The sequence below is a fragment of the Chroicocephalus ridibundus genome, chromosome 11 (genome assembly GCF_963924245.1).
Source record: "Chroicocephalus ridibundus chromosome 11, bChrRid1.1, whole genome shotgun sequence".
In the NCBI taxonomy this organism is placed as follows: domain Eukaryota; kingdom Metazoa; phylum Chordata; class Aves; order Charadriiformes; family Laridae; genus Chroicocephalus; species Chroicocephalus ridibundus.
In genome coordinates this window covers 14,784,819-14,799,336 of record NC_086294.1, presented here as the reverse complement: position 1 = coordinate 14,799,336, position 14,518 = coordinate 14,784,819, and the positions used below count along the sequence as shown (strand labels likewise).

Below are 14,518 nucleotides of genomic sequence, written 5' to 3'. Positions count from 1 at the left end.
GAAAATCTGCTCTCAGACAAATAGCACTTGGGGGCATCTGCAGAGAGAACCAGCCCCTCTTTACTTCTGTCTGGGTCCCACGTCCTTCTGGCAGCAGAGCTTTTTATGAACCAGGCTGCCATTAATCCCCTGCCAGTTCCTACACCCTACCATCCTCTGTGGGTAGACAGCACAGAGTGGGAGATAATGCTGCAGGGAAGTGGTATTTACTTCGCCTGGATTTTGCGGCTTCATGGGAGAGCTTCTACTCGGGGCAGTTATTTCTCACCCGCTCCTGCTGCAAGAAAGAGGCATTTGGTGTAGGCTAGGACAACTTTTCTCAGCTCCTTTTCCAGTCAATTTTCACCCGTTCTCGCCACTTTTCTCCCTGCAGCACCGAGCGCGAAATAAACACCAATTCGAAGTTATCGTGCTGTAGCGATGCTGCTCAGATTAAAGAGAAATCAGATAACTCTCATTACCTAACTGAAACTTGCTGCTAGACTTTTATAGAGAAATGATAACGTCTGAGAGCTGGAGGACTCTGCTGCCCTGGCAGACATCCCACGGCACCTTGGCTGAGCTGGGGGGGGCTGCGCCCCGGCTCTCCCGCCCGGCTGCCCCCGCACCTGGGATGCAGAGATGCCTGGGATGCAGGGATGCAGAGATACCTGGGATGCGGAGATAGCCAGGGTGCAGAGATGGCCAGAGAGCAGAGATGCCTGGCATGACCGGGATGCAGAGATGCCCAGGGTGCAGAGATGCCTAGGACACAGAGATACCCGGGGTGCCCTGGATGCAGAGATGCCCGGGGTGCAGATACCTGGAGTGCAGAGATGCCCAGGATGCAAGGCAGAGCCCCAGCCACCGTGAACGCATGTGGTTTTGGCCTCCACAGGCTCACACCTGGAGCCTCCAGTAAGGAAAACTTAGGCTTAGAAGTTGACATGCGCACAACTGATGGCTTTAATATTTCACAAATGGATGCACTAGCAAAACGGCCGTCTCTGCCCCACTGTGCTGAGTTTCCTCATGTTTCTAAGAGTTGGACTGAACTTATCTGACCGTCTCCTCTAATGCTTGCTGTTATAAACCTTTCTGCACCACATGCGACAGCAGCATCTCCTTGGAAAAGATTTCACTCACTTCTGACTTTGCCTCAAGCCATTAACTGACAAACTGGCAGCTAACTACTGTTAACAAATGATTTCCTAGAGATTACTGTTTAAGTAAAAAAGGTTCCAAGATAAATAGACTCATTCTTCATGACAAGGAATTTGAATTATGCATCCAGGGGTTTGGTACGTGTGTCGAAAAACTACGCCGTGCAATCCTGGAGGTTGTTCTCATCAACGTATTACAAGCGGGTAAATAAGAAATGACATTTTGTCCTCAGTTTAATAGCACGGATTTGTACGGCATGTGTGTTTGAGACAACAAGCTGGACCATCCAGGCATCGTTCCCATCCTACTAACGCCACGCTATGAAATTACCATTTAGGCTGAAAAAGCGATTTGTTTTTAAAGCAAGAAAAGATGCCAACCGCCTTGAAGGAGTTGTGGTTTTAGGGCCACCTGCAACTTGCTAAAAGATTATGAAATTGCAATTTGTTTAATATCTTGAAGTAAATGGTCTAATAAGCAGCACAGCTTACTTTTTTTGGCTAGTCCTTCTCTGATCGTTTCTGAAACATCCCCTCTTGCAGCAGCCCCTGTTGGATTTTATGGGTTTTTTGCAGTATCGAGGTGGCTTTCCCTGCAGTGCTCTGCAGACATCGCTTACACATGAAACGATAAAGCTTCAAAACGCTCCTGGGGGAAACTGAGTCACGTAAAAACAAGCTCCTGGGGGACTGGGAGCTAGGATAAAACCGCGCTTCCTCCGCCGCAGCCCGGCACGGCAGTTACAAGACTATCCGGTTCCTCTGCTATAAAACTTGGTAACATGCCTCACTTCTTACCTGATTTTGAGAACATCCTGTGTTAACACATAAACAACTGGTGTAACTAATGTCTGTTTATTTGGCTATTTACACGCGTCTGACACGGCACCTGGTGCTCTCGGGGAAGGGGAGCGCTCGGCTCCGTATCAAACAGGGCGCAGGCAGGAGAGAGGCAGCTCCCACCCAGGGCAAAGAGCCACGCACCCGCCCCGCAGACAGACGTCCACCCCCGCACTGGGTTTTACAAGAAAATCTGGACAAAAAGCGATGCTTTTGGACACGGGAGATGATCTTTCAGGGATTCACTGCAGCCTGCCTCATCCCTCACTATGCACGTATATGCGGATCCACGTACTACACCAGTACAAATAGTATATTATAATGTGCAAACATTTCATGTTGCACAGTTTAAATGTACGCACCTAGTTATATACTATTTCCAGTAAATGACAATAACCCAGCAACTGGCACTGACACATTAAGTAGTTTTCTGTCCTCTAGCGTGAAGAAATTAAATTTTCTCTACAACAACTCTTGTGTTCGAGTGCTGACACAAGTCCCAGACAGCAAATATTTAGTGTTTTTACCTGAATTCTGCTCCTGGCAGGAAAAGCACAAGAGTTCACCAGAATGTAAAAAACTTACATTACTAGATATAACCCTGGTTTCAGCCATCAAATAAAGTATGGAAAACACAAAAGGATTTAGACATGATGTTAACTTCAAGCCAGAAGCGTGCAAACCAGGACAAGGAAATATATTTAAACTCTAAGAGGTTTAGATAAAATTATCATTTTGTCAAGGTGTTCCCGTGTCCCCCTGAGCAGCTGTTTTGGGGGGGCTAAATTAGCAACAGCAAACACATTTCCGTGATGTCATTTTACAGCATTTGATTCTTCAAAGTTGCCAACAGCCTGCAAGAATTCAACTGATCGATCTGAAAACCTGAGAGCCCGTTTCATTGGCAAAGGACTCCAAAGCTGGACAAGGGACAAGAGCTGCTCTTTCAGTTAAAACCAGCTGGAGAACGACTGGAGCTCCGGCAGTGAATCGCCCTGGGTTGCATCGCTGGAAGAGTTTGTGTCCTGCCCCATGACAACCACAGCTACATCTGATTTGAATGAAACACCAGCCTTAATGATTTTCATGCCAGCTATTTAAGAAGCAATGTCATTTTCTTCAACACCCTCTTATTTCATTTGCTATCTCCAAAGATTTTGCTCCAATTCCAAAAGTGAACTTCTTTTGAGGAAACAGACTGTTTCCAACTGGCTTTAGAGGGGCCACACACTTAAAATCCTAGATGGGCTTAAACCACAACCTTCAGACAGCCCGGTGTCTGGAGGTGTATGTCTCCACATCCCCATCTCTCCTTGTAAAAGAAAAACGCAAACAAGAGATCAGCACTGGAGATTCAAAAGCTGTTGCAGAAAATGATCCCTATAGTAATGCTTTCAAACAAATAACAAGCTAAAACCAAAACACAACAGCAATAAAATCAAATCTGATGAGCTCTTCAAAAAGATCGGAGGCGGTATCAGTTGGCAGGACCGTGTTGTGTGTCCCAGAGCTACGGCACTTCATCCCAGCCAGGGCTTTGCTGCAAACACACTCCAGCCAGGAGGCTGCATCCTTTCATATTTCCAAACAAAACGTTCTGATCGCTGGGACGAGGAAGCACATTTTTGTTGTGGATACATTACTGGGTAATTACTGCAGATTTCATTTAACTTGCCTTTGAATATTACAGCAGATACAAAGGCCGGGCAGCTGTGGCAGCTCCTCACATTATCAACTAAAGCTCTAGGTTTATATTTCAACAGTTAACCCCACAAATATCAGGGATGTGTGTGTCTACTGAAAGGAAAAGAAAATATTTCTGTTGATAGGAAAAAAGGGAAATACAACCGACACCGACAACCAGTGTCAAACTGATAGCAAGGAGAAAGTTTCACGTAAAATAAAAAAATTAGCCATTTTCTCAATAAAATTGGGGTTTGAAAACCCCAATCATCTCATCTTATCCCCCCAGGGATAAGAGGAGAAAGGAAGACCCCGGGTTAAGAGACTATTCGTAGGACCAGAACGTGGAAAATTCCATAAAGCAACAAATGTTGCTAAGAATATTCAAAAGTCAAAGCTTTCTGTGGGTGTGCATGCATAGAGATGTCAACACAACTATTTCACGATCACCGAAATTGCTACTAGCCTGCATCCTCTCTGAATGGCTATTTTTAGGACCCAGCCTTTCATGTGGTATAATGATGTGGATTTTACAAGAGCATTTATAATGTGTTTCATATGGTGTACAGTCCGGGAGAAATTGCTTTGTATCAGAGAAAGTTAAACAAAAAGGTTTGGGTGGGTTGTTTTGGTTTTTTTTTTTTAAATTTTATTTCTTATTTTATATTGTTGCTTCTGTTTCGGATTTAGGGCTCATCTGCATATTTTAATTTGCCCTATGTGACAGCACTGGCTGTCCCAAAGGAACACGCAGCATGGCATGATGTGATCCCGCAAAACGTCACTTCGGTTTGTGAATCCTTATGTCCCTTTGGACGGTGGGATGTCAAAGCTGGCAATGCCACAGCGGGCACACGCCATGGCAGGAAGCCAAAGCTCAAAGGCCAACTTCCGAGCCGGGCTATGCTGGCGTCAGGGGTTGTGCACGGTCTCCCCCGGTAGAGTCGTCTTTTCTTCTTTTAGGGCAAAGTCATACAAAGCCAGGTTTGTAGAAGACGATGACTCCTCCTCGCTATCTCCACTCCTGCACCACTAATTCCAGGGCAGCGGCACGTAACAAGAACCGACTCATCAGCCTCTCTGTGCTAAGAAAAACCCATTTTCATGTGGTAGATCTTACGATGCTTTATTTCCTAAAGACAAAAGCAATCTCTGCACTGCCGTCTCCTCAGCGTTGGAATAAAAATCCCACATTTCTGACCCTTTCTGAGCATTTTGCTGGGAAGAGAATCTCCCCAGCACTTCTTCAACAAGCGTGTTTATAATTGCATCCCCCTCGTGCTGAGTCAAACATACTTTACAATCCTGGGCTTTCACATTTTGCTTTTGTCTGAGTCCCATCAGAGGAGAACCTCTGTTTACGCTCGCGTGTGCTATTCCTCAGAGCAAACCACAGCAGAAAACAAATTCAACATACCGCGTACAAGTTGAATCACTTAAAAAAACCCCAAAAAAACAAAAAAAAAGGCTTTTTTTTTGGTCAGTCCATGATTACTGCATAGCTCTTCAAGGCAGATATTATAGTTCCAGATTCTCAATGGAACAAAGGAGATACTGTTGAGACTTTTTTTGCCTATCATTTAATCAAATGTAAAGTTGTTATAACCGGAGGGGAAAAGTGCTCTAGATTCTAGTATCCAGCTTTACTTTGGTTTCGAAAACTTACCACAGCATTGTTGAGTTTATTGTGTTCTTTAACAAAATACTAATTTTGGGACCCCGTGAAACACAATGAACCAGATTCTTCTCGTTGCAGCTGAGCTGTGTTTAGCACAGAAGCAGCGGACGGGAGAGGAGCTGTGGTTTAAAGCCACTTTGGTGACCTCTCGCCCAGCGCCTCCAGCCAGGGGGATGCTCGGGATGGGTACCGCTACTTCTGCTAACCCTCCTCATGCTCAGGATTGACCAAATGTCCCACTGGCTCCGTGAAACCACCTCACAGAGGCAGCTGTGGTGGAATAGTCCTGCATAACTTTGGGAATGGTCATAAATCAAAGACCCAAAGGCAAAAATCAGAGAAAGGGCCACAGGACAGAACAGTGACACGATGGCTCCGTAAGAAGGTGAAGGTGAGAGCTCTTTGTCCAAGGTCATTGGGAGGGTACCAAGAAAAAGATCCTGCCATAATCAAGACTGGGAGGCACGTGATGTTGCAATCGCTTCTTTTAAGAAATGAAGTAGGTGGGTTTGTGAGCCAGCAGCATGTGCTGAACCTGCAGCCCCACGGGGAGAACCGAGACCTGGGCTGACACTCGCAGAGGGCCTGGTACAGACGTTGCAGGTTCCCAGGACACCTCATCATTCACGCCATGAGACGCTGGCCCTGCCCGGGGTCTGGAGGGGGCTGTGCCCTCCCAGACAGACCGACATACAAGCCAGCAGACAAAACAGGCCATCGGTCTTTACTGATTCAGTTGGATTAAAACTGGAAACTAGGAGATGACCAGCTCCGTATCCTGTTACCAACCCTTTGAGTCACCCGTCGTCCTACCAAACCTTTGTTTCCTCCTCCAGACACAGAGATTAATGAGCAAGTATCATGTTATAGCCTATTTTTTAAAGAGAGATTTTTTAAAGAGAGGCACATGAAGGAGCCTGTGGGGGGGACTCACATGTCCCAGTTTGGTATCAAGCTGGGATTTGGTCAGGCTGAGAAGTTTTCCCCGACGCAGTGGCTCTGCAAATAGCTCAGGAACCAACTTGTACCTACTCTCCGATTTCCGTGCCCTCCACCCACCATTGGTAAATGATGAGGTAAGAGCATATATACATCAGGCTGGGAAAGATGCTGATGTAAGCCATCTCCTGGCACCAAGAGGGGTGAGCTGGAGCGGCAGAGGCCTGGGAACCTGAGGACATGAGCAGCAAAGGAAAGGAGAGGCGTTACATGATGGCTGCAGACAGCCCAAAGCCTCGCAGGGGTGGGATGGAGAGAAGCCCCCACGGCGGCAGTGCTCTCTCCAAGAGGACAGTGCTGGGGATGTCTGCCATCAAGTCCCTCTTCAAATCAATGCAACAGATGGGAGAAGACAATCCTTGAGGATTTCTTGGGAAATTTGTGACTCGCATATGGTGCAGGAGATTTTAGTAACTGAATGGCAGCATGTGCGCGATGGCTGTTCACCCAAACCCATCCTGTCCGGCACAGCCTCCCCATGAGCACACACGATGCTCACAGATGCACAGGTCCTTCCTTCACCTTCTCTACGGTGAACTAGCGAGGGGGCTCAAAGGCCAACCTGTATGAAACGAAGACTAAATTCAGTCTTGCTGAATCACTCATGGCCAAAGGGCCATCAAAGAACTGCGGGTGTGAAATTAATGGCAAGCTGTAGATGTTTCCTCAAAACTGTTGATATTTCTCAGCTCTTGACTGTGCTCTACCAATAACCATCGTGTCATGTACACCCAGACACACACAGTCCGGACCAGATTGCAATCTCAGGTGTGCAGCTCACACCACCCGTATCCTCAAAACCTGCTTCACTTGCAGATCACGCTAGAGATAGAGAGGGATTCAGCCTGCGATTAGGATCTGGCCCCTCACAGATGATCTATGAGAGCAGTCAAGAGAGTCATCCCTAGGGAGTTGGCCGTGTCTGTTTAGTCACAGGAGCACATGCGTGGTTACTCGAGCAGGTACCTCGGAAAAGCAAAAGCCAGTACACCCGACTGTACAGATTTGTCAGAGTTTCCACCCAAACGCAGGAATTTAATGGTGCCTGTAGACTTATGGCAGGAGAGGGACCATAAGCCGCAGAGCTCCTCGCTGCCCTCCCACCGCTCCCCCCTTCTCTCAGTTAAAGCTTTGGATGCCAGACCAGCTCTGTTCTTTCATCTTGGACACGTCGTGCGCCGCTAACCCCCAAATCACTTTGTTCTTCACAGTTAAAATTTCAAAAGTATTAATCATTAACATGGATGAGCTCTGGGAGCTCGGGCTGATGTTAGGTTTTCGCTTTTCTCTCCCAATTCTCAACCAGTTGAGCTACTAACATTTCACAAACAGCAACAGTTGGAAGCTTGCAGGAGCGGTGCCTTTACCATACGTGATCTCATAGCAACTCCCCACCGACAAAGCATCCCATGCCTGGGAAGCCAGTTCCAGGGTAGCCTGCGAAGGAATCCCAGTGGGAGAGCAGATATTGTTGAACCGTCTGAATCACGTGCGTGCTTATTCACATGCACGGATTTACATAAAGCTTGCTTTTGTTTCCCTGTGACATTTTTCTTTCTCTTTTTTTCGTTCCAAACAATTTTAAAAATAAGGTTGTATTAGACCACACACAGGCAGTGCTGTATCATGTCACTGCTTCTTAAGCAGAACTCTCTAATTTATTTCAAAGGGAAGTTCTGCTTCAAAATTGAGGGTGTGATATGAACTCAGAAATTAACACAAGAATTTTCCTTGGGGGGAACCAAGGCTGAATCAGACATGCAATAAATGACCTCGGAAGCCCTGTGCCTTGGTACATCCACCTATCCGACATTATGCTTTCATATAAAAAAAAATTATTTTCACCATTATCCCCTTTCAAGCCAGGTAGAAGAGCCGGAAGAAGTGGATTCGCTCCGGTCAGGAGGGAACAAATTACTCGTGTCTGTCTGCCAGGACGCCCATCAGCAGCCACCGCACTCCTAGCGCTTTCTGCCAGGAATATAGCAATTTACGGGGACAGAGCAGCGTCCCGGTGAGGTCCTGTGGCACAAGCCCTGCTGCCAGGGAACCTGGCTGGGATGCTGTTGGTGATGTTTCCCTCCCGCAGCAGCAGGCGCTGCCGGGAACGCGCGGAGCTGGTGGGTGTTTGCAGCTGCCCTCCCTCCCTGCGCACAACATCTGGCGAGGGATGCAGCGGCGACAGATCCCCATCACAAGGCGACTCCGGGGAGTTTTCCCACTGGTTTTAAGAGGCTCAGAACTCGACACAGTAAAAAGCAATACTAAACTATTGCCCCGACAGCGCAAGCTAGGACAGAAAGGCTTCTCCACAACAGCAGCTGAGCTGCAGATTTCCTTCCGCCAACTGCTGGGGGGGCAAGAGTCGCCCCCCACTGAGGGATGGAGCAGCCCTGGGGGAAGGGGCTGCAGCAGGAGTATCCGCATCCCAGGGCCCAGCTGATGCTCCCTGAGCTTCTGTCCGGCCAAGGCCAGCAGGACTTTTTTGACCTCATGATAGAGGTTTGGGACTTGTGGCCCCAGGCCAGCAGTAACTGCACTTTCATCTTGCCCTGCCCAAGGGGACATTTCAAACCCACTGCAAGGGAACCGAGCTCCAGGCGCCCGGCGGACCACAGAGAGCTGGCTCTCAACATCAGCATGATTTCCCAGTCCTGCCATCTCTTTTGGGGACTGTAGATGTGCAGAGCTCAGGAAGGTCCCACCATCCCTCTGCTCCTCCATGAGCTCTGGTTAGACAACTTAATAATTAAGAAAATTAGGTAGCGTCTGTTTTCTGAAGAAATAGAGGCCCTTGGACCTCTGTTTCTCACACAGAGAAAGTCCAGCTTTATAAATAAGACATTTTACTTCTGCCTTCACACACCTCACATGCTCACTACACCCAACAGAGGTGCCCCCCTGAGAGCTCTCCCACCGACCAGAGCGGGGAGAGCTTGTGCCCTACATACGGGACAGCACGGCTCATTCCCCTATTTTATAAACCTATTTACAAAAGGAACGTAAAGGAACTTATAAGCGCTCCTTCTACCATTTAACTACCACATAGTACAAGATATAACAATGTTCAGAAAACCCCCTCGGGTCTAAACTCAATTATACAACTGTAGCAAGAAAAATATTTTAATCTGATCAAAGTGTTAACATGTTTGACCATGTCTGACCTCTAATGTTTGTAACCACCTAAAAGGCTGATGTTCTTACTAAGGATGTACCTTAATTTGATTTAAAGTCATTTGTACTATTTAAAAAAGGATATAGTTTTATGATTTTATATTTCGTTTAGAAATACAGTTCCTCAACTTGCTAATATTCTTTGGAAGTTTCTTGCAGATTTTTAACCGGCAAATCCTATATATCGCAGTCTAGGAAAAGCTGGACTTGGCAAGAGTTGGCAGAGTCATGTACCACTATGGATGCGACACCGGGCGAGAAATGGTTCTCCTGGTGCCTTGCAAAATTCTGAGATTTTGGAATCTACGGAGCCTGCGCTGAGATGCTCTTAACACGCTTGACCCGGAAGGTGCCCTCCCCATCCCGGCCAGCTGAGGGGGGTTCACAGCACGCTCCCAAACCAGAGGACACCCAGGCTCAGCCTTGTCCCCAGCTCCAGGAGCCCCTTCACCTGCACACCCTGGTTACCCCCTGGTCCTCCTTTCTCTCTTTGATAACTCTCCTGCCAGTCCAGGCTACTTGTGCGTGCTCAAACCAGCGTCATTCCAGCTCAACTGCCCCAAACTGGCCTTTACCACCTACAACAAAGGTGGCCCACTCAGGCAAGGGCTGCAGGGTGGCTCTTGCCACCTCGCTGGGACAGCATCTGGGCTGGGTGTCGCTGCTGATGTCAGGTACCCGGACACGTTCCATGCATCACTCAGGAGCGACACCAGAGCATGTAAATAACACAAGTGGGTGTGTTTTGGTAAAAAGGGCCAATTTTGGCTGGGGAGATGCGGGCAGGATGCTGGGGTGAGCAGCGTAACAGTTAGCGGGCTCCAACCACCTTGAGGGAAACAAAGCAGAAGTGATGCTGCTGAGAAAAATAAGAGAGAAAAAAAAGGAAAACAGCAGGTCGGTAATGCCGGTAGCGACACACCCACCCAGGCGGACACTCCGGGCTGGCTCCGGCGCCGCTCGCAGCACCCTGCTGGGGTTCGAAGGGAGCCCGCAGAAAAAAAAAAATGTGGTTTTATGGTGCGTCGCAGGGCGGGGGTTCAACCCGCAGCCTCAGCGCCGGCCGCCCTGCGTCTTTCAGGGACCTGTATTATACTTTTCAATCAGTGAAATGTAAAGCCCGGCCAGTTTGCCAAAGTCCTCCTGGGTTAAATGTTTTCATTTTTATTTTTTGAAGATTCTGAAATTAATCCTAGCTGCAAACAACCATTTCCAGGAAGCCCCATTAACCAAAATATAATCTCCACTACCAAATGCCCGCATGACTGCGATACGTAATCCCATTCACTCACACAACCCTCCTCCCCGACTCTACTTGCGCTAAAGTGTTAATTAAACACACTTTTATGGATGGTTAAGTATCTGCAATCTTCGGTCACAGATCTGACCTCCTCAATTATTGGAAGCAGACACCAGATTATAGCCCGCGCTTCATGCAATATACACAGCAGCAATAAGTCTATATGAGAGCAATACATAATTTACTATGATAACCTTTGCACAGTCAATATAAATACAAGACAGAACTGCCCAGAAAGATATATCGGAATAGCTATTGTACCAAGTCGAAAAACCAAAAGACCAGCCTTGATCTGAGGAAGAAATCTTCCCCGCCTGTTCGGTAACAGATTTTTAGCTGAAAACACCAAATCAGCTTTTTAAATCACACCACACAAAACGCCGCAGGACGCGACCAGGCCTAAGTAAAGGGGCCAGGGCAGCGGGTGATTTCTGTGGCTCTCGAGGGGACGGGATGGTTCCCTCTCTGCGACTCAGTTTTCTCCCCTTCGAGTTCTGCACACTCTTACTTACTCCTGTCTGCTGCTCCGACAGTAACCTCTGGGGTTTTCACTGCATTATCAAGGGGAAAGGCGATTCACAAACCACAATCTACTTTTTAGCTTAATTGCTAATAAATAGGCTATCGCACTTTGTTGCCCATCTACTAAGGGTTTAAGATTAAAAGAAGTAGTCTACTACAGCACATAGGTGCTGGGCTAACATAACTCTGAATTTGGCCAGATTCTATACCAGGGAGCAAACTAAATGCATTTAAGTAAGATATATTTAGTATCATCATTTAAAATGTATCAAGAAGAGAGCAACTTGATATTTTAGAGGGGCGAGGGGGATACCTGGGACCTGGAGGAAGCGACACAAGGTGGGAAGCAACAGAAGGAATGCTTATTCAATTACAACAAATGCACGTTGGCCCTGCCTTGCAAACACAGCTTTTCTTGCTGTAAACTGAAGGAAGACTTCAAAATTTAGGGACGGATCCTAAATACCTGCACAGCAACTTCAGCAAGGTTACAGTAGCCTGTAGTAGGGAAAAATCATCTCCCAGTGTGACCGAGAAGGGCTGTGCTGGGGCATGAAGAGGGGACGGCGACCCGTCTCCTCCTGCCGCACAGGCCAGCGGCATCGGGTTGGAGGACACGCAGTGATTCCAGTTAATAGTATTTTATCACACTTTAACTGGAGTTTCATACCCTGCAATCCATCAATTTTTCATAACGCCAGTTTAACAACCTGCCCCTCTAGTGACAAAGGGGTGAAATTAAGGAGCATGTTATGTATTCTTTCAAACCTTGTCCCTTTACAGGTTTAAAACTAAAGCTGAAATAAACCAAAGGATGTTCTGTTCTCATTTACCAACTGTAAACGCAGAATAACCCCTGACATGAATGCAGCAATGCCGGCTCCTCAGGAGCGACAGGAGCACTGATTATCCATCGCAACGCTGTGACATTATTTTCTGAAGTTCTGACAGAGATGGTGATGGGAAAAGACAGCTTTTGTAGAGAAGCCTTTAGTTTAATTAATCAGATGGCAAAATTTACAAACATTAGAATAAACGGAATTACTAAAGATGATTTGACCTGAGAGGGAAAAACTTTAAAGGAAGAAGATGGGAATAGTCCTCCAGCAGCATGAAAACCTTTTCCTAAAAACCTCTATTGCCATTTTAAAAACATAAAATACACTTTCTGGGCCACCATCCACAACAGAGCCCTACCGAAGGCAGGCCCAAACCTGGCCATTTTACAAGCAGATAATGTCAAACTCAAGTTAAGCTGTGGGACATATCCCCGAACACAAACACCCGAAGCCGCTCGTCTCCAAAGCCTGTGACCCAGAGAAAGGAAGGGCCATTCTTACATGAGATATTAGCCTTTGATTGCTGGAAGAGGAAAGGCGAACCTAGAGGATGGGGAGGTTGGGAAAGAAGCTCCTCCAGCAAATTCGGAGCCAAGCAGGCGCTTGCTGCTGAGCATCTTTCCCCCTTCCCACTCCTTCTGCCTTCGGCTTGGGCAGAACAACCATTTTAGAAACGAGGATGTAATTTGTCAGGAAAAAAAAAGCACGTGTAGGTGCCTGCGCGACACCTGCAACAGACTTCAGCAGTGAGAGAGGCCACGAAACTTCTCCGTAAGGAGAGGATGAACTCACCAGAGGTGACATGGATCCATTGGGCAGATACGGGTCTGACAGCATGAGGAAGGGGTAGCCAGAATACGCAGATCCTTTATACATCCCTGGATCCTGATGCTTCATACCTGCTAAAATCAAAGTTCCCCATCAAGATTCGCCTTACGACAGGCAATTCCTCTGCCTTTCAGGGGGTCGCAGCGCATTTTGAGAGTCTTTTTGTCCCGTACTCCTTGGGGAGGGTGTTGGGGGGTTGCCGGGGTCCCCTGGGCCTGCGGGGTCCCACAGGAGGTGTACTGGGAAGCCTCGCTGCTGTCAGGAGCGGCTTTCCTGGGGAGGGCTGTGGTGGCCAAGCTGGCATCCCTTACTCCCGGGGGTTACAGGGTGGCGGGCTCAAGGACCAGGGGGCTCACCCACCCCAGGGATGGCGAGCGCTTGGCTGGACGGGGCGAGCCGGGGGAGGCAAGCGGGGAGACCGGGGATGGGGACACACACACAAACACAGAGAGGCGGGGGGTCGCTGCGGACTAACCATCATCCATGTGGTCCGGGAGCTTGTCCTGATAAACCCTCTGCGGATCCTGCACACGCCTGATGGCCTGCATGGGGAGGAGAGAGAGAGGCAGAACGGGGGGTGGCGGGGCGGGGGGCGCGGGGTCGGGCGGGGGCGGCGGGGGGGGCCCCGGCTCACCTCGGGGTCGGCGGCGGCGGCGGCGGCCGGGCTCCCGCTGCCCTCCGACTCGTTCACCAGCGAGGACTTGAGGTCGGCCAGGTCCCGCTCAGTGAAGGCGTTCTCCGGGATCTTCTCCTCCTGCTCGCCCTCGTCCTTGAAGGCCAGCATCTCGTCGGTGGCCCCCAGGTCGTCCCCGCCGCCGCTGCCCAGCTGCGGCATTTTCCTCCCGCCGCTCCCTCCCGAGCCGCGCAGCAACTTTCCCGGCGAGTATTGTTCTCCGCCGCCCGGATCAAGCCCTTCGCAATTATTATCCTTTTTTTTTTTTTTTTTCCTGGCTCAAATTTTTTTTTCCCTCTTGAAAAAAACCAACAAATTTACTCCCTCCTGAAATTTTTCTTTTTAAAGTTTTTTCTCCTCTTTCCTTTTTAACTTTTAAACTTTTTCTTTTTGCCGTCAACTTTGCTTCCCCTTTTCAAATTCCCTTATTTAAAAAAAAAAATTATAATTTTTTTTTTCCCCCCTTCTTAAATCTTTTCCTTTCCCCCCCCTCCCTCCCTTCCCCCGGCGGCTGGCGGGGGGCTCGGCAGGCTGCGGGCAGGCGTCGCGGGATGCCGGGGCTCCACAGCCCACCCCCCCCGCCCCCCGTGCCCCGCCCCCCCGCAAGCCCCGAGCCCCGGGAAGTTTCGCTGGGAGCAGCGGGCGCCGGCGGCAGCCAAAGGCACGGAGCGCCCGGTGCCTGTGTGCGATCGCGGCGGCGCGGCGGCCAAGGGCTGCCGACATCAAAGCGGCCGCCGGGTGATTGGCAGCTCCGGGGAGGGGCCGGGGGCGGGCGCACACACACACACACATACACACACACACACACAAACACATAGACACACATGCACACACCGCACA

At 48.8% G+C, this 14,518-nt stretch overlaps 1 protein-coding gene across 8 annotated transcripts in view; it reads right to left on the bottom strand.

The window, feature by feature from the left end:
- Positions 1-14,114, bottom strand: part of TCF7 (transcription factor 7) — a 77,610-nt gene extending 63,496 nt beyond the window's left edge. Inside the window, exons 1-3 of one of the 8 annotated variants that reach the window (XM_063348577.1) lie at positions 13,640-14,114; positions 13,481-13,547; positions 12,970-13,076 (exon numbers count right to left, since the gene is read on the bottom strand). In XM_063348577.1, the coding sequence (XP_063204647.1) occupies positions 12,970-13,076; positions 13,481-13,547; positions 13,640-13,840 (375 nt within the window). In that variant the 5' untranslated portion in view covers positions 13,841-14,114. Of the gene's footprint in view, positions 1-12,969; positions 13,080-13,480; positions 13,548-13,639 lie in introns of all 8 variants that reach the window. The other 7 variants (XM_063348576.1, XM_063348584.1, XM_063348583.1 and 4 more) reach the window with 7 other exon arrangements.
- Positions 14,115-14,518: the final 404 nt, after the last annotated feature.